This window comes from Rosa chinensis, chromosome 5, assembly GCF_002994745.2.
Source record: "Rosa chinensis cultivar Old Blush chromosome 5, RchiOBHm-V2, whole genome shotgun sequence".
Lineage (NCBI taxonomy): Eukaryota > Viridiplantae > Streptophyta > Magnoliopsida > Rosales > Rosaceae > Rosa > Rosa chinensis.
This window is the reverse complement of record NC_037092.1, coordinates 70,240,344-70,257,013: the sequence shown is the minus strand read 5'-3', so window position 1 is coordinate 70,257,013 and position 16,670 is coordinate 70,240,344. Positions and strand designations below refer to the sequence as shown.

The window sequence follows — 16,670 nt, the reverse complement described above, 5'->3', positions numbered from 1 at the left end:
TTCAATGGGTTATTTTTGAATAAATCTGAGCAATAGAGGTAGCAAAAATCAGTATTCTACAATCCTTTACTAAAGAAATATAATTTCTATTCTCATTATCAACATGCAAACTTTGTTCTGCAACCAAACAATTAACTCAAATCAATTCCTCTTTTTTTCTTTCTTTTCTTTGCGAACATTTGTTTTTGGTCTTGCGCCGCCGACCAAATTGCGGAAGCTTTGCGGTGAACTTGGTACCCGGCAACCAACTCGAGCTGAAGATATAAATGGATGGAATAGGAGGTTAATAAAATGATATTCAAATATGTAAAATAAAAATAAGGGTAAGTTAGGAAATTTGATGACAAAAATAAAGGAGGAGGTATAAAAAGTAAATTAGTAAGTCTGAATAGAACTACCCTTCAGTCAAATGAAGCCGTTAAGTAGTTGATGTGACATGCCAGCTTAGCACTGGTGGGGCCCACATGGCAGGCAAAATTTCAAAATTCTATAATTGTTCAAATAAATCCAGAATATATGTCTGGGCCAAACTCTATGTTACTTGCTCTAGTTGTAATAGGGTTTATGTTAGAGATATTCTCGAAGATATTCGTAGATATCCAATCATTGTATGATTATATTTCCATGTACAACTTTGTCTCTATGCTTGTAATCCTCTATATAAAGATGCTCCTATTATCAATGAAATCGCGACTCAATTCTCTCCCAATTTCAATTTTCCTAAAACATGTTATCAACACTAAACCTTAACCCTGAAACCCTAAAATTATAGCCTTCAAACCCTAGCAACCACCGACCCCCACCTTGAAACTCTCGATCCCAGGAACTCATAACCAAAGGCGGAACCATCGGAACCGGGCGAAAAAGTACCAAACCAGCCCTCCAAGAAAGAAAAAAGAAGAAGAAGGGATTCCTGCTCGGTTCACAAGCTTCCAAACTGCCTTTCATCGTCAAACTTCGCCACCATCGCTGGCCTAACCCTAGGCTCCGGGAACTGGAACCACCTCTCCAGAAACCTGCCATAACGTGACCGGACCGGCAGCAAATCAGCCAGTGAAAGAAAAAAAAAACACACACACACAGCCCAAGACGCTGCCCACGTCCAAATTAAAAAATTAAAAAAAAGATACACGGGTTGGAAGAAGACGTCAAGGCCTAGAAGAAAAGTCAAGGCCCTGCCATCTGATCCTTAGTAGGCCTAGAACAAAAAAAAAAAAAAAAAAGGAATTAGGCCTAGGCCAAAGCTAAAAGACAAAAAGAAAAGGCAGCCCACACCCAAACAATTCCGACCAACCACCGCCAAGCTCCGGCAACTTTTCCGTCGACTTTTCCGACAATTTTCTACACTTTTCAAGGTATGTTTTAAAGGTTCTATTAGTTCCCATTTTTAAAATTTTTTTATTGTTTTTCTCTTCTTTTTCCTTGAGGATTTGCAACCTTCATTCTTCTTACCCCCCCCCCCCCCCCCCCTTCCTTTTCATAGGGGAGACCAAAAACCAAACTGTGGGGGTTCGTGATCATTCCAAGCTTGGAGCTTGTAGAGTCCTCCAAACTTAGAGTTTGTTGAGAAGTTATGATCGACCACAAACACATCATTGTTTAGATCTAATCCAATACCTCTTGGAATCGGATTTCTTGGAACCGACTACGCTCATAAATTTTTAATTTCTTGGGAGCGATTATGCTTAGAAATTTTATATGTTTTCATTGTAGCCTTTTTTGCTCAGAAGCTAACCCTTTTTTTTATTCTCTTTCTGAATGAGTAACGTGAACAAACTGGACTTCGCTCCATTAGGAACAACTGACTCTGGATATTACAAGTGGGGTCGTGATCACTACTACAAAAACTGAATATGTGGACACCTCATTAAAAGATACAATGACACAATTTAAAAAAAATGTCCTTGTAAGTGATTAAGGACGTTTGAGAAACACGGGACCTTTGTTTTAATTAAAGTCGGCAGTATTCTAAAACCACGGGCGCTTCACTAAAAGTGAAAACTTTTCTCCTTTGCCTTCCCAACACAGCCTCAACGCAAATACAAAATCTCTCTCCATAGCTGAAATCTCGCCTTCTCATCACCACCTAGAACCCATACCAGGTTCACATCAGTAGATCTTTCGTTATCGTTCATGGGTCAGTCAGGTTTTCGAAGAACACTCGGAGATGGAACCTCTATCTCTCTCTTCGAACCATTCTTATCTTTACCCAAGCCTCAATTGGGGAAAAATAAAAAACCCTAACTTTCAATTGGGATAATATCTATCAGGCATGATTCGCCTCTTGGTTTTTATTTATTGTCTTATTTCCTTACTACTCAATTTGATTGGCTTGATCTTTTTCATGAGCAGATGGCTCGTGTCTGAAGTGGTTCTGAGTTTAGAGATCGATTTCAGAGGTTGGTTTCCAGAGGCTGGCTTTAACTCAGAGGGATAATTATTTAATTCAAATTGAGATTCAAGACATGCTTGCATCTATGTTATTTGTAATTGTTGTTTAAATTTACAAACTCTAATTAGTTTTAATCTCTCGTTTTAATCTCTAGAGAGGAAGACTTGGAAGATTCTCCTTTTTCAGTTTTGGCTTCGAACTTAAATGAAGAAGTTACAAAGTTCAGAAGAAGGTCCTGGCTGGAGCTATGGAAGAGGTAAAGTCCTTTTATCTTCTGCAAGTTAGCCAAGATCTCTCATTTTGTCCATTTATGCTTTTCTTAGTATTTGAACAAGTGTAGGTGACTATTTTCTTTCTTCAGTATGTTGATTTGTGTTTCTGAAATGAGTTTTCTTTCTTGAGTATGTTGTTTTATATTTTATGTTTTAAGGAGCTCAAAATAGGGTAACACATCCGAGCAGAAGCTTCATTGTTTTTCTCAAGTCTCTAATTTGAGAGGAACCCATTTCGTGCATCATAACAATTTCTTATATCAGCTAAAAGGACTTCTGGTCTGGGGTGTTAATTTGACTGTTTATCTGCTTATCCCTTTGTAGGTGATTAATGTTTCATCACCCAACACCCCCGGGCTACGTATGCTTCAAGGAAGAAAGCAATTAAAGGTCCTTGTGAAGAAGGTATGGAGCTCAACTATGTTCAATATCGTTGTTCACAAAACTAGTGCAAAATGTAACACTTTCTGTTATGAAGGTACAAGCTGCTCGTGATGAAATGCAATGGGGTGAAGAGGGCCCTCCTCCATTGCTCGTGAAAATTGCTCCAGATTTGTCTAAAGAAGATCTCGAAGATATTGCTGTAGTATGTATATATATGCTTGTAATTGATTACTTCTTTTCTCCTTAAGATGGTGCTCTCATGGTTTTCTTCTGTATGGATATAGGTGGCCTTGCCCTTTGCTTGGACGGATTGGTATGTTTCCTTTTAAACAGAAACTTAATGAGTATCCTTGTTTGGCATATATGCTCTATCATGCCTATCAAAATGTGAATATTACTTGCTTTTTGCACTGTTAGGCTGCCAACTCTGTGAAGTAATAAAATTATAAAAGACTTCTTTACTGCTTAGATGTTGCTGTTGACACGTGGTTTATTAAAATCAAAGTTTCTCTGCATAATAGATACTTTATGGTTAACATCTCAAGAATTCGTTGTCTTTGATCACCCCCTTGAGATTTCTGAGAAATGGGGGAAAAAGGAAAAAGCTTTTTCTTTGGCATATGTTAAGAAGAATGGCCAATTACTCAACTTATGAGAAAGATGGAAAATTGGCTACATTATCCCATGCTGTGAAATGATGACTATAGGGTATTCTATATGTTACTGATGAGTTTATAATTTCAGTATGTGGGGTTTATTCTTGAAATTTTGTTTATTGCGAGTTAAAAATTTGTTTAATTTGTTTCTAGGTTATATCAAACACAACTGTTTCAAGAACAGAGTCTGTTAGTAGAAACCCAGTGGCTTCTGAAGCTGGTGGCTTGAGTGGGAAACCACTATTTGATACCTCTACCAGATTCTTAAAGGATATGTACCTGTTGACAAGGGTACGTTGGCTTTTCGTATAACTTGTTATTCATGATGTTTACACTGAGGTAGAGTGTACATAGAACTTGAGATTGCACTTTTTGGTTCATTTTGAATATATGAATCAGAGCTCGAAACTTTTTGACTTGTTATCTGTTATCAATCAGGGGAAGATTCCTTTAGTAGGGTGTGGGGGTATTAGTAGGTAAGATGCGGCAAGAATCAAAAGATTCAAAGTATAGCAACTAGGTGGGTCCTCACTGTCATTTATATTTTTATCATTTTGATTTGTTCTTACATATGTATAGTTTGTTTTTTCCTCTTGTTTATTTGAGATGTCTTGTACACACTCTAGTCTACGCACTCTACTCTTTGTGCACTTGGGTATCATATATTGTTAAGAAGAGGTAATCTCTTTGAACCAAAAAATGAAGAGGTAATTAATTTCAATGGTTTGGATGCAGAATCTAAATAAGACTGGGATTTGTTTGTGTAGGATGATGATGGTTGCTAGAAATTGCTTGATGTAAGCAACTTCACTTTTTGTGGGATATGGTTTTTGTTTTCTATTTCCTTGTATATACTACCTTATTTTGTTATTTTTTTTATCTGCAGGTGGCAGGGTTGCTTCATTTCTTCTGAGGTTGCTGCATTGGCTTTGAGGTATATTCTGTATTGACCTTTTGAAACTTTTTGTTCCATTTTGGTGAAAATAGCTTGAATCAATGTGGTAGGCAAGGTTCACTATGTTGACGAATGATATATTTATACATCTTTATGTTCGTGCTGAAGTTTGCATGGGCTTGTGAACACAATAGGGGTAATCTAATTAAGATCATGTACCATATTTTCAGTTTCAATATTTTCTTATAATTCTCTGTTATTTGAGTGATAATGTAAGGATGCTGAGTTCATTTGTTAATTTTTGGGTATGTAAATTACAGGGAATGAAAAGCTTGATAGAAACATAAAGACACACGGCTCTTCTTCATTAATGAGGTAAATTTCGTCTAGTTTTTTCTTGATTTATTGGCACTTGTACAAGTTTATGATTTCCAATATTGGTGGGTTTTTTTGCCTAAATTTCTGTGATAAAAGTTGGAACACTTGTATGTGTTGATACTACTTCTAAGTTTTAAATTCTAGGCAAACATATGTTCGATGTTACTATTATTTACTACTCTTTTATTGGTTTTGCAGTTAAAGTAAAAGACATTCATGGACCCTCATGATGAATATGATCTGATGGAACTTGTAAAGTTGTTATTAGATTGGATTGTAATTTCTAGTTTAGTAAACTTATGAAAATGAATGTGCTCATATTTTAGCTATTAATTTATAATGGTTCGTAATCATTTATGTAAATATGTATATTTTATATATTTTTTTTGTGTCATGGAAAACATATCAAGACGTTTTTTCCACATCCTTATAGATTTGAGAGGACGTTTTTATGAGATACAAGGACGTTTTCATAGTGTCCTTATAGATATCAGATGACGTTTTTTTGAGTTACAAGGACGTTTTTCTAGTGTCCTTGAAAATATTAGAAGACGTTTTTTTTTATAGAAACAATGACGCTTTTACAGTGTCCTTGTAGACATTTAAGGACGTTTTTCTAACGTCGTAAAAAATGACTTTCAATGACTCCTTGATAGATGACGTTTTTTTTAAGCGTCATCTAAAGTTTTTTAGGACGTTTTTCGAACGTCCTTAAATGCATTTTCTGTAGTAGTGGATGTTCGCCAGCATCTTAAGGCCAATGAAATCCTGGATATAATTCTCGAGCCTAGTCAGGACGTGCTAATTGTTGAGCAAGCTCAACCTTTGGAAGCAAATATAGCAACCTTGGAGGCAAATAAGGAGAAATCCATCATCCTAATGACTCATCATATGGATGATTCACTCTAGTACGAGTATATGAACAAAGAAGACCCTAGAAGGCTGTGGGTCTCACTCGAAGAAAGATTTGGCAACGTCCGTGACTCCCTGCTTCATGAACTAGAAGTGAGATGGCATAGCCTCCGCTTACATGATTTCAAGTCAGTTATTGACTACAACTCAGGAAGCACTTCACATTAAATCCTTAATGGAATTCTGTAGAAAAGATATCACAGATGCAATATTGATTAAGAGAACTCTCTCTACCTTCCCCGTCTCTGCATTGATGGTTACTAAGAACTATCGAATCGATGTTACTGCAGGACGGATCACAAGGTTTCATGAGCTCATTAGAGCTATGAATGTCGCTGAAAAGCATGACAACATCCTTGTGAAGAACTATAATTTGACACCTATGGGAACATAGCATATTCCGGAGTCCAATTATAGTCGCAGCCCTAAAGGAGGGCGCCAAGAGCGAAACCCTAAATCTAGGGACAATTCTAGAAGTTTTGGTCCATATTCTCGCTCTAATGAGGAAGGTAACGCCAAAATATGCTGACAAGAAATCGAAGAGGTCAACGTGGAAAGAGAGAGGGAGGCAACGCCCTTGGCCATGTTAGTGGCGCCACCAACACTAAGAGCCATCCAAATGATGTTTTCAAAGAGCCTCAATCAGTAAAGTCTAAGCACAAAGATGAATGTTCTCGATGTGGAGTATCTGGGTCATTGGGCACACATTTGTAGAGCTTGTGAAGAAATTGTCACTGCCTACAAAGCATATTGTGAAGCAAGAGAAGCTCACTATGTGGAACAAGAAGATCAAAAAGATGATCTAGAATGAGGGTTGAAGACTTTAAATCTGGCTTGGATCAATAGATCGCCAATTCAGTTAAAGTCTTTATTTTTCTAAGAGATGTAATAGGCAATTGTCATATACTTTGTAGTAAATGTCATTGGTTTAGTTTTTCTTCACATAGGCACATCCAAAATGAGTATGATGTCTAGGAAGGTTTGAGATAAGTGGTACTTCAGCGAGCTTTGCTCCACCGATATCTCTCTACTCACCTGGTCATATTTATTTTGGAGTTATCGTAAGAAGTCAAACGACTACCTTTATTTTGCATTAGCTAGCATTTGGATTAGATTCTCTTAATGGTTAAGAGACAATAATGTACACCGTTGACTTATAAATAAAATTTCGAGTTCTTTTCATTATGACTCCATTTTAATTATGAGCATATTCATTTGTGACTATGATGGCTCGACATTAGGATTAGTTCAAGGACACAGAATAGCCAGATTCTATTTTCCAAATGGCACCTTGATTATTGTCACAGAAACTCTCTATGCTCCTAGGGCGAATCAAACCCTATTGAGCTATTTGAGCCAATGGATTCGATGCAGGAACGTATGTAGAGAACGAAAATAAGTTCTTTTGCAATACCTCTAATGATTACGAACAAATGCGCATCTTAGAGAAGTTTATGGGTCTCTCTAGTGGATTCTATGTCACTATTTGAGCTATTAAATCCAATAAATTTATGAAAGAAGATCTCTTGGATTTAGACACATAATGGCTTTGTCACGACAGGATAGGTCATCCTAGTCATGATGATCTGTTTACTAAAGATTTCACAAGGATATCTATTCTTTCGAGCAAAACGAAGTATGAATCAAAAGTTTATTCTTGGACTAAGTGTGACCGCCGCTGCTGCCTCTAGTGCCACCGATGTCCACCACTAGCCTAGGGCTGGCACAGTCCCTATCCATGATGCCATGGATGGCGCCCTAGGTGATGCTGCAATCACCAACTTTGCTTTAAATAGCGTTTCAGACGCTCAGGCCCAACTAAAATTCTCATTGATTACTTTTAAGGCCTCTCGCTCATTTTACAGAGCCCGTTCCTTAGGAAAACTAGGATTGAGACCGTCCTATGCAAAGGATATGAACATATTCATTATGTTCTTACATAGAATCTGTTAGGATTCTGTGGACTGATTCAACCAACTTGTGGACGTTTAAATATCTCATGATGTTGGTTGATACGTAAACACGTTGGTCACGTATTGTGCCATTGTCCACTTGTAATGCTACTTATGCTACACTTTTAGCACATATCATATGACAATGAGCTCACTCCCTATATCATCATATTCTGTCAATTGGACTTGACAATGCTAGAGAGTTTATATCAAAGATTTTTGATAGTTGTTAGACATCATATTCCCATGAACACACCCAAATGGTCTCGCGGAAATGACTATGATGGTAGCTTGGACATTTGTAATGCGCACCAATCTCCTTATATCCGCTTGTGGTGATGCAATATCTCATGCAGCTATGCTCAGTCGTCTACGACCCACCGCCATTCAATCTACCTCTACGTTATAGCTAATGACTGGGTACCAGTATCTTGTACAACGCTCGATGATGGGTCCTTACAGACGAATGGGCAACTACGTTGGATTTGAGACTCCAACAATCGTCCGCCACTTAATTCCCTTGCTAGGCGATCTCCTTACCGCTAGATTTGCTTATTGGCACTTAGATGAGACAGTCTTCCCGTCGTTAAGGGGGAGATAAGAACACAGATGTTTAGCAGGAATGACAGGAATTGTTGTGGTCTGTCCTCACCATGTCTCATCTTGATCCCCGCTAAAGTGACGAGATCACACATATCTGCTATAAACATGCCACCAAGGATGGACGTCCTTATGAGATGACGTAGCGCCACCATACACGGAGGTAGGTATGGCACCAATGCCATAGAGAGTGGCATTTTGGCGCTATAGGTCATGGCCCCAGCTAGGACGCGTGGGAGGCCCATGGGTTCGAAGGGTACTTTGATCATCGACACTCAAAATACATCTCATGAGAATCTTCCGGATTATGCTTATCATTAGGGGACGCCTCAACGTCAGAACCTATTCCTGAGAATATAGAGCTCTATGAAAATTACACTAGTGTACCTGAGATATGGGATAGAAACTCCATCATGATTGATAATGTATTCGCGTATTTCATTGCGCATGAGTTTGTAGAGTCCGATGATATTGAACCACACTCCGTTGATGATTGGATTCCAACGTAGAGAAATTTGGCCTAAATGGAAAGAAGCGATCCAAGTTACGTTGGATTATCTAACAAAAAAGATGGTTTCCGAGCCAGTGATGCCAACACCTCCTAATATAAAACCTATTGATTAACGGGTCTTTGTTAGAAAGCATAATGAGAAAAAGAGATGGCAATCTCGCCTTATGGCGCAAGGCTTCTCACAAAATGTCATGGAATCGACTACAATGAGACATATTCTCTCGTAATGAATGTCATTGCACTCCACTACCCTGTCAGTCTGGTAGTTTCTGAATAACTAAACATGCAGCTTACAAATTTGATACTCTCTCTCTCTCTCTCTCTCTCTCTCTCTCTCTCATCTTCCTCTTCGATATCTCATCACTTCTCTATCTTCTGTGCCTTTGAATTGCGAAATGTAGAGGACGGGATGTTGTCCATTTGAAATGCGAGTAAGAATGTGTATTATTTGGAATATATGTTTATTCATCCTACGCAATCTAGTTAAAGATGCAAAAAAAAAAATTGGGCATGAAATCACAATGGATGGGATTTGAGAAACCAACGTCTAATAACTGAGTGTTGAGTAGATTAAATCATTTACAGTTGGGGATTTTTTTTAATTTAGTTTCTGGGTTTCTGCTATGAAAGAGACACAGAGGTTTAATAACTGAGTGTTGAGTAGATTAATCAATTGCAGTTGGGGATTTTTTCATTTAGTTTCTAGGTTTCTGCTATGAAGAAGGCACAGAAGATAGAGAAGTGATGAAATATCGAAGAGGGAGATGAGAGAGAGAGAGAGAGAGGATATCAAATTTGTTATTTTTCTGAAATTTTATTTTAGAATTTTGAAATTTTGCCTACCATGTGGGCCCCACCAGTGCTAAGCTAGCATGCCACATCAGCTACTTAATAGCTCCATTTGACGGAGTGATCTATTGGATGAGAAATGATAGTGTGAGGGGTGTTTTTGATGAAATTGAAAATCCAGTGACTAAATTGATTTTATATCAAAATCACATAGTAGTAAACAATATTTAGCCCAAATGATTATGTTCCCTTCTATTTACTCCTTTCCTTTGTAATCTATTATCTTAGAGCATTTTTAGCAATGCTAGCCATTTTTTAGCCAAAGTACTTAAAAAGTCATTTTGACTAGCCACTTTAGAAATAAGTCTACATCAGTTCTCTCTGCTTTAGCTAAATATGAATTTTATTTATTGAATGAAGAAAAAATAGTTTAAACTCTATATACATTACATAGAATGACTTAAAATAAATGTTTTAAATTAATAAAAATAATGGAGAGTTTCATATCGCTCTCTATATTTAGGAGAGAGATTGTTTAAAATTAAAATAGAGAGCCACTTAGGAGTCTTGTGTAGCTGCTAAAATTGATAAAAAAAAAAAAAAAAACTGAAATGCTCTCTAAAATAGCTTAGGAACCAAGATAGAGAGTCTGTTAAAGATGTTCTAAGGGTTCAATTCTTTCTTCAATATCAAACAAATTAACTATGAATTTGACTTAGAAAAATGATATAAAATCTTTATAATTGTATATTTGCTCGCCCCCTTCTGTCCCTAATAAGCCTGGCATCTGAGCCCGTGACCCGCAAACCCGCCCGAAACCCGCACGGTAAAAGCCCGCACGAACCCGCCCAATTATTAATCCGAGCTGAGAAAAGTCCGCACGCCAAAAACCTGTAAATTAACGGGCCGTGCCGTGCTAGACCCGTTAAGCCCGTTGGAACCATTAAGTTATTTTTGAAAATTAAAACCCTTTCTACGCGGCTTCAGGAATCCATGACTCTGCCTCTTTCTTTCAGCAATCCGGTCTCTGCCTCTCTCATAGACTCCATGACTCCATCTCTCTCTTCTTCATCCAAACCCACAATTTCAGAGTGAGAGAATCTGAGCTGGGATTGGGTTCTGAAGTGCTTATTGGGATTTGGGTTTGGTGGCCGCGCTCTGCTTCTTCTACTTGTGTTTCTTATTGACTCGGATTGATCACTGACTCGCTGTCCCACTGAGTCCATTCATCAAATCGGGGTGAGTTCAAATTCTCGGTTTGTTTTCTATGTTGGTGCCACTTTGTATCAGTCTCTTGCTGTGATCTGAATGTTTGATCCAGATTCGTTGCTTAGTTTTTGTTCATTCTCGATCTTTAGAATCCGTGAGTTATTGATTTTGTTTGGTAACTGTTTCATTTGTGATCAATTCGAATTAGAATCAATCAGTTTCAATCTTCGATTGCTTTTGTGTACTGGATTGCTAATTCGTACTCGGTTTGCGATTTTGATTGTTGACTATGTTGATTGGTAAGAGCAGTAGACTGTTAGCACTAGTTTTCTTTGGCTTCTGCTAAGTTGGGATGTTGTGGACCAGATTTGTGGTCTATGTAGGGCTTCTTTACTCTCACTGTAAGAACAAATGCATTAAAACCAAAGTAGGACAACGCCCACTAGTGGCTACCAGACCATTTTTCTGTAGTCTGTTTGGAATTTGGTAACTGAGGTGGGAATTGAAAGCTTGAAGTAAGTGCTAACGTGTTACTGTTGGATTAGTAGTGCAATGAATTATGAATTAAAAAAAAAAAAGTAAAAAAAAATAAATAAAATAAAAACTGCTTACGGGTCTTAACTGGTTCCAACAGATAACCCGCAAACCCGCCAGGTTTAGCCTGCGAAACCCGTTAAGCTAACGGGTTCTTATCGGGTCGGCCCCTTAAGAACCCGCACGGTACCCGCACTATACCCGCACGTTGCCAAGCCTAGTCCCTAAGAACAAGTTCTTGGTTCCACCATTGCCTCCATTATGGTCTTTATTTTTAATGATATTTAAATTTAACCGCGCGCTACTTTCCAAACCTGTCAAAGTAAAACTAGTGAGCCAACTGGTCAAGTTTCTCATATACATCGATCAACACCAGGTCAAAATACTAAAATGCATCATGTATTACTACTGTGCTATAAAAAAAATAGATCCCACAATTATGATGGCAAATTTCAATTGATAGGTTGAACAAATCATGTAGCAAAATGTTTGGCTCAAAATAACGTTGCAAGTAGCTAGGAAACTCCTCTGAACATTGTATAAAGGAAACTCCTGACGTGTTGCATTGCATGAGAATTAAAGATTAACATGCTTATTGGTATAAATCATATGTTTCAGTATTTCCAAACATGAGTGCACAAACTAGAGTAACTACGCCTGGTTATATCTTTAAATACTATGGTCTGAAGCGGTAATTACTGTGCTAGCTTTACCTCCTGCCAAGACAGACCAAGCTGCAGTCAAAAGAGGAGCCCATCCTCACCATTCACGTCCCCAAAAAAACTGAAAACACTTTTTGGGGAAAGTAACCGGGCTACAAGTCCATCCATGCTCCAAAAGAAGCTGAAGGTGCTGGAATTCCACACCAAATAGTTTATTTTCATTTGAACTTTGCCTATTTAATTGTCATTGGTAACATAGTTTATAGGCTTTCTTTGAATAAGTGAGCATGAGTACCGTCAAATGATCGGACATAATTTACGTATCGCTGTGATATACCACAAACTCTTTATCTACCCATAGATTGTAGAGGAAGGATATGTAATGGTTCTTTCTAGCCTCAGTAATAGTAATATATGGACATGATATTCTTCAAGAAAAAAAAAAACAGGAACAAAACGGAAGATCCTATGAAGCTCATAATTAAGAGGGCACAAACTAACTTTCCACTTATAAGGCAAATATAGAAATATTTTAAGTGGCGTGTGATATTAATTACATATAAATATTAGAAATGACATACATTGATATTTGTATGTTAGTATTTTTATATCCATACTTTTTTTTCATCGAGGATGAAGTAGCAAGTCATCTTGGTTACGTTGTTAGCACCTAGTCAGTATTCGGACCGAGATCCACGTGGGTATCCCAGCAAAACTATATTAATTCCCCGCCACAGGCGCACAAAATGAATGTCCCTCAAACCTGCTAGTCACAAAGTGATGGTGTTGAGACTCGAACACTAGATATGAGGGTTCCCATGCTAGGCCACTTGACCAACCATACCACACCATGTGGTTTTACATATTTTTCATTACATTTCGTTTGGGGTTTTGTCCATTTACCCAAAATTGAGCTACATTAACCCCACTTACCCAAGCATCTTATAAGATTTCCCACTTACCCAACAAATTACATATTTTTTGCCCTAATACCCAATTAAGTTTTTTTTTTTTTTAATTATTTTTTTATATTTTTGAGACAATTTTGTCCTCCCTCTCTTTGTCACTCTCTAAGTCAACGAAGACTTTACCATACCCCAGTCAACGGGAGTCGGACTTCGGTCACCGGGCACTGATAGCCGGAATCCTGTCAAGATAGCCGGAATCTCGTCATCGGTCGCCGGAAACCTCGTTAGATGTCCCTAAATAGGTCGTCGGAGATCTCATAGATCACCGGAGAATATTATTGCCCTCCAATAAACCCCAATACAAAGTTTATTACCTCTAATAAAAAGTTTATTTCCCCCAATAAAATGTTTACTACCCCCAAGTAAAATGTTTATTACCCGCAATAAAATGTTTATTCCACCCCCCCCCCCCCCCCCCAAATAATATATTTATTGCCTCCTAATAAAGTGTTCATTGCCCCAATAAAATAATTATATCAGTTAATCATTAGTACATTTAGTCATGAATCTACAAAATCAATCAAATATATGTCATTCTAGTACATAACTGGAATTAAAAAATCTTTTCTGCATATTTTCTTATATTAGACAACTTGTGGCATGTGGTCTCCCAAAAAAAAAGAAAAAAAGACAGCCTGTGGTCGTTGCCCACCATGCTGAAGCTGATGAGGTGGCTCTCCTCGTCCAACATGCCCTGAGATAACCTGGACCTCGCGAAGCTTGCCAACGTTGCCTTCCTTGATGATGACGTGGCAGCTCTTGACGAAGTGCTTGTATACTTGGCCGGGTGTTGTCGAGCGCCAGACCGGACTACTGACTACACAATGGAGACGGGAGCAGCGATCTCCTACATTATGGGGAGCGGGATCGATTCGGGGCGCGCTGCTTCTCGATCATCATCCCCAACCGAGATCTCCAATCGCCATCCATTCCTCGTTCGGCGGAGATGGTGTAGGAAAGCCAAGATCTTCATCCCCAATCGCTGCCAATTCCTCGTCCGGCAGAGATGGTGGTTGGTGTCCACTGGTTGTGACTCGCTGAGTCAACTCGGTCGAGAAGGAAGGAATAGAGAGAGAGAGAGAGAGAGAGAGAGAGAGAGAGAGAGAGAGAGAGAGAGAGAGAGAGAGAGAGAGAGAGAGAGAGAGAGAGAGAGAGAGAGAGAGTCTGAGAGGACTGTAGTTTGTTAATTAAATGAGGGCAAAATTGTCATTGATGTTTAAATTGGGTAAATGAGATTAAAAACTTCTTAGTAGAGTAAGTGGGCAATTTTTAGGCTCACATCATATAAATGGTCAATATCCCAATTCGTTTAAACACGTATGTATCGAATTTTATAATTCGTTTTTTTCGTAGTTTATGGCCGAATTTTTCAAAATATTTTCATTAAAAATTCAAATTATTCAAGTAAGTATTTTTTACGTTTAATATGAAAATGTGCAGCACAAAGCTTGCATCCTTAGTATGACTATGTACATAGGAGAAGAAGTAGACGCGTTTTCTTTCTCCTTTTTTGTATTAAGGAATGTCGTTATGGGGTAGTAAAGACTATTTATTATTGTAATGATTGTACATGCATGTCCATTTGCAAGCATAATTAGCTATAATGAGCCACGCTCATGGTACCACCGGGGGTACCAACGCCCACCATATGAGTGACTGACGTAAAGACAGTTAGCCGGGTTACCGCCTGAGCCCCGGATCAACCCCAAAGCACCGCCGACGCGCCGCCACGCGCCGTGTCAAGATGGCATCAGAAGCTACTGAAACTGGGAACTGAAGCACCATCAGTCCCACATCGAAAACAAGGAGAAGATCATCCTCTTCCTCACCTATAAAAGGTCCTCTCCTCTCTCCTCATTTATTACGCATTCAATACTTACCTACTGTTACTTTGTCAACATAAATACATTGACTAACTTAGGCATCGGAGAGTTGAAGACCGCCCGGCGCGGTCTCCCTCTGACGCCCATTGTATTTTATTTGACAGGTAACGGGAACCATTCACAACAAAGGTATCGATCCGCCTGCCGGATCAGCGTTAACTAAGGTCCAGCTACCGCTAGACTTTTAGACATTAACATTGGCGCCGTCTGTGGGAATCCTTGAACGGAAGGTCATCCCATCACAGTTACCATGACTAACGGTAGCGAGGGAAATATCGGGGAGCAGGCAGACCAGTCCGCCGTTCCCCAACCCGCCCGCCCAGCGGTAAGCATCAACCGCGCACTATTCAACACCCCGGTCAACCCAGGCGGTGAAACAAATCCAAGCAGCAGCCGTCCCCCAGGTCAGGACCTCACCGCCTTGTATGAATTGGCGCTGGCGGACCTCCACAAAGCAAACAGAGAGCGCGAGCAGGAACGCAAGGAGAAGGCGGAGGCCCAAAACCAAGTGGCCACGCTGATGACACGTTTCGACGAACTAAGGCGAACGCTGGACGCAAACGCCAACCCTGCACGAAGTGAGCAGTCACACAGCACCAGACACAGCCGGCCTACCGCTGGTATAGGACCCATCGTGCAAATGCAGGTACCGCTAAGCCCACCTGAGCTGGTAGGAATGGGACCACCCCCTATCCCACAACTGCCGGAGCAGGAGGCGGAGTCATCGCTGCGCACCCACCACTCGAGGACTAGAACAAGGACTGAGGGTAATCTACCCATTCCCGGGCGGGGGTTCGCTCCGCGGAACGCCCGAGCGGGCCCCGCTGGCGACGCAACCACCCAAATTTTGGAGAGGATGCAGCAGTTAGAACGGAGATTAATCCTGGCGGAGGCAGGCACCCCGGCGCCAGCCCCAAACCCACTCTTCGCGTCCAGGCCAGGCCCATTCACCGCCACAATTTTGCAAGCCGTCAGACCAGCGTTTGCAAAGACCCCAAAAATGTCACATTATAGCGGTAAGACCGATCCCTTCGTCCACATGGACACGTTCAAGAAGGTCACCAACAACAAGGGATTTGATGACGCCACCCTGTGCCACTTGTTCAGCGAAACGCTGGATAGTGAGGCAATGAGTTGGTTTTTCGAGTGTCCGCCAGGGTCCATCGACTCATTCCACGCATTATCTCATGCTTTCCTCTCTCGATTCATCTTGTTGTCCGCCGGTCATCACAACACGAGCCAGTTGTTTGGCGTCAGACAGGGAGGGGACGAATCATTGAAGGCATTCGTCACAAGATGGCGAGCGGCAGCATCTCAGTGCCGCGATCTCGATAAAACAATGGCTTCGGCGGCTTTCAAGCAGGGACTCCTCAAGGGACCATTCCTATATCACCTCAACTACAATCATCCAAATGCGGCGTATGATCACCTTATGAGTGAGGCGGTCATTCATGCCCAGGCAGAGTTTATCACATATGGAGAAACCCCACCGCCACCAGCAACACCAACAAAGTCATCTCAACCCTCCTCCAGCCATCAAGAGACCGCCAGCAAAGCCCCCACTGCACCGCCAGCTGACAAGAAGAGGGAGTGGCAGCAGGGCGGTTACCAAAGCAAGAGGCAGAAAGACAACCACTACAAGGGCAACCGCCAATCCCATGGGGACAATCGCA

General features: G+C 40.1%; 1 protein-coding gene across 2 annotated transcripts; it reads left to right on the top strand.

Annotated features, from left to right (window-relative positions):
* Positions 1–2,523: 2,523 nt before the first annotated feature.
* LOC112167112 (dihydroorotate dehydrogenase (quinone), mitochondrial) lies at positions 2,524–5,111 on the top strand. Of its 2 annotated transcripts, XR_005800266.1 has the most exons (5): positions 2,524–2,648; positions 2,989–3,069; positions 3,143–3,361; positions 4,591–4,638; positions 4,920–5,111. XR_005800266.1 is itself a non-coding variant. In XM_040506887.1 (3 exons), exons 1-3 carry the CDS (start codon positions 2,640–2,642, stop codon positions 3,293–3,295), a joined length of 243 nt encoding a protein of 80 aa, XP_040362821.1. In that variant the 5' UTR covers positions 2,524–2,639; the 3' UTR covers positions 3,296–3,310. The 2 variants fall into 2 exon arrangements, 1 of the variants encoding a protein (XP_040362821.1); XM_040506887.1 differs by lacking the exons at positions 4,591–4,638; positions 4,920–5,111 and having other exon boundaries at positions 3,143–3,310.
* Positions 5,112–16,670: the final 11,559 nt, after the last annotated feature.

What these genes read in the sequence shown, in the direction of transcription:
- LOC112167112 (XM_040506887.1), top strand. An exon ending in TAAAGGTCCTTGTGAAGAAG is followed by an intron (nt 3,070 to 3,142) that starts GTATGGAGCTCA and finishes TCTGTTATGAAG; the next exon opens with GTACAAGCTGCTCGTGATGA.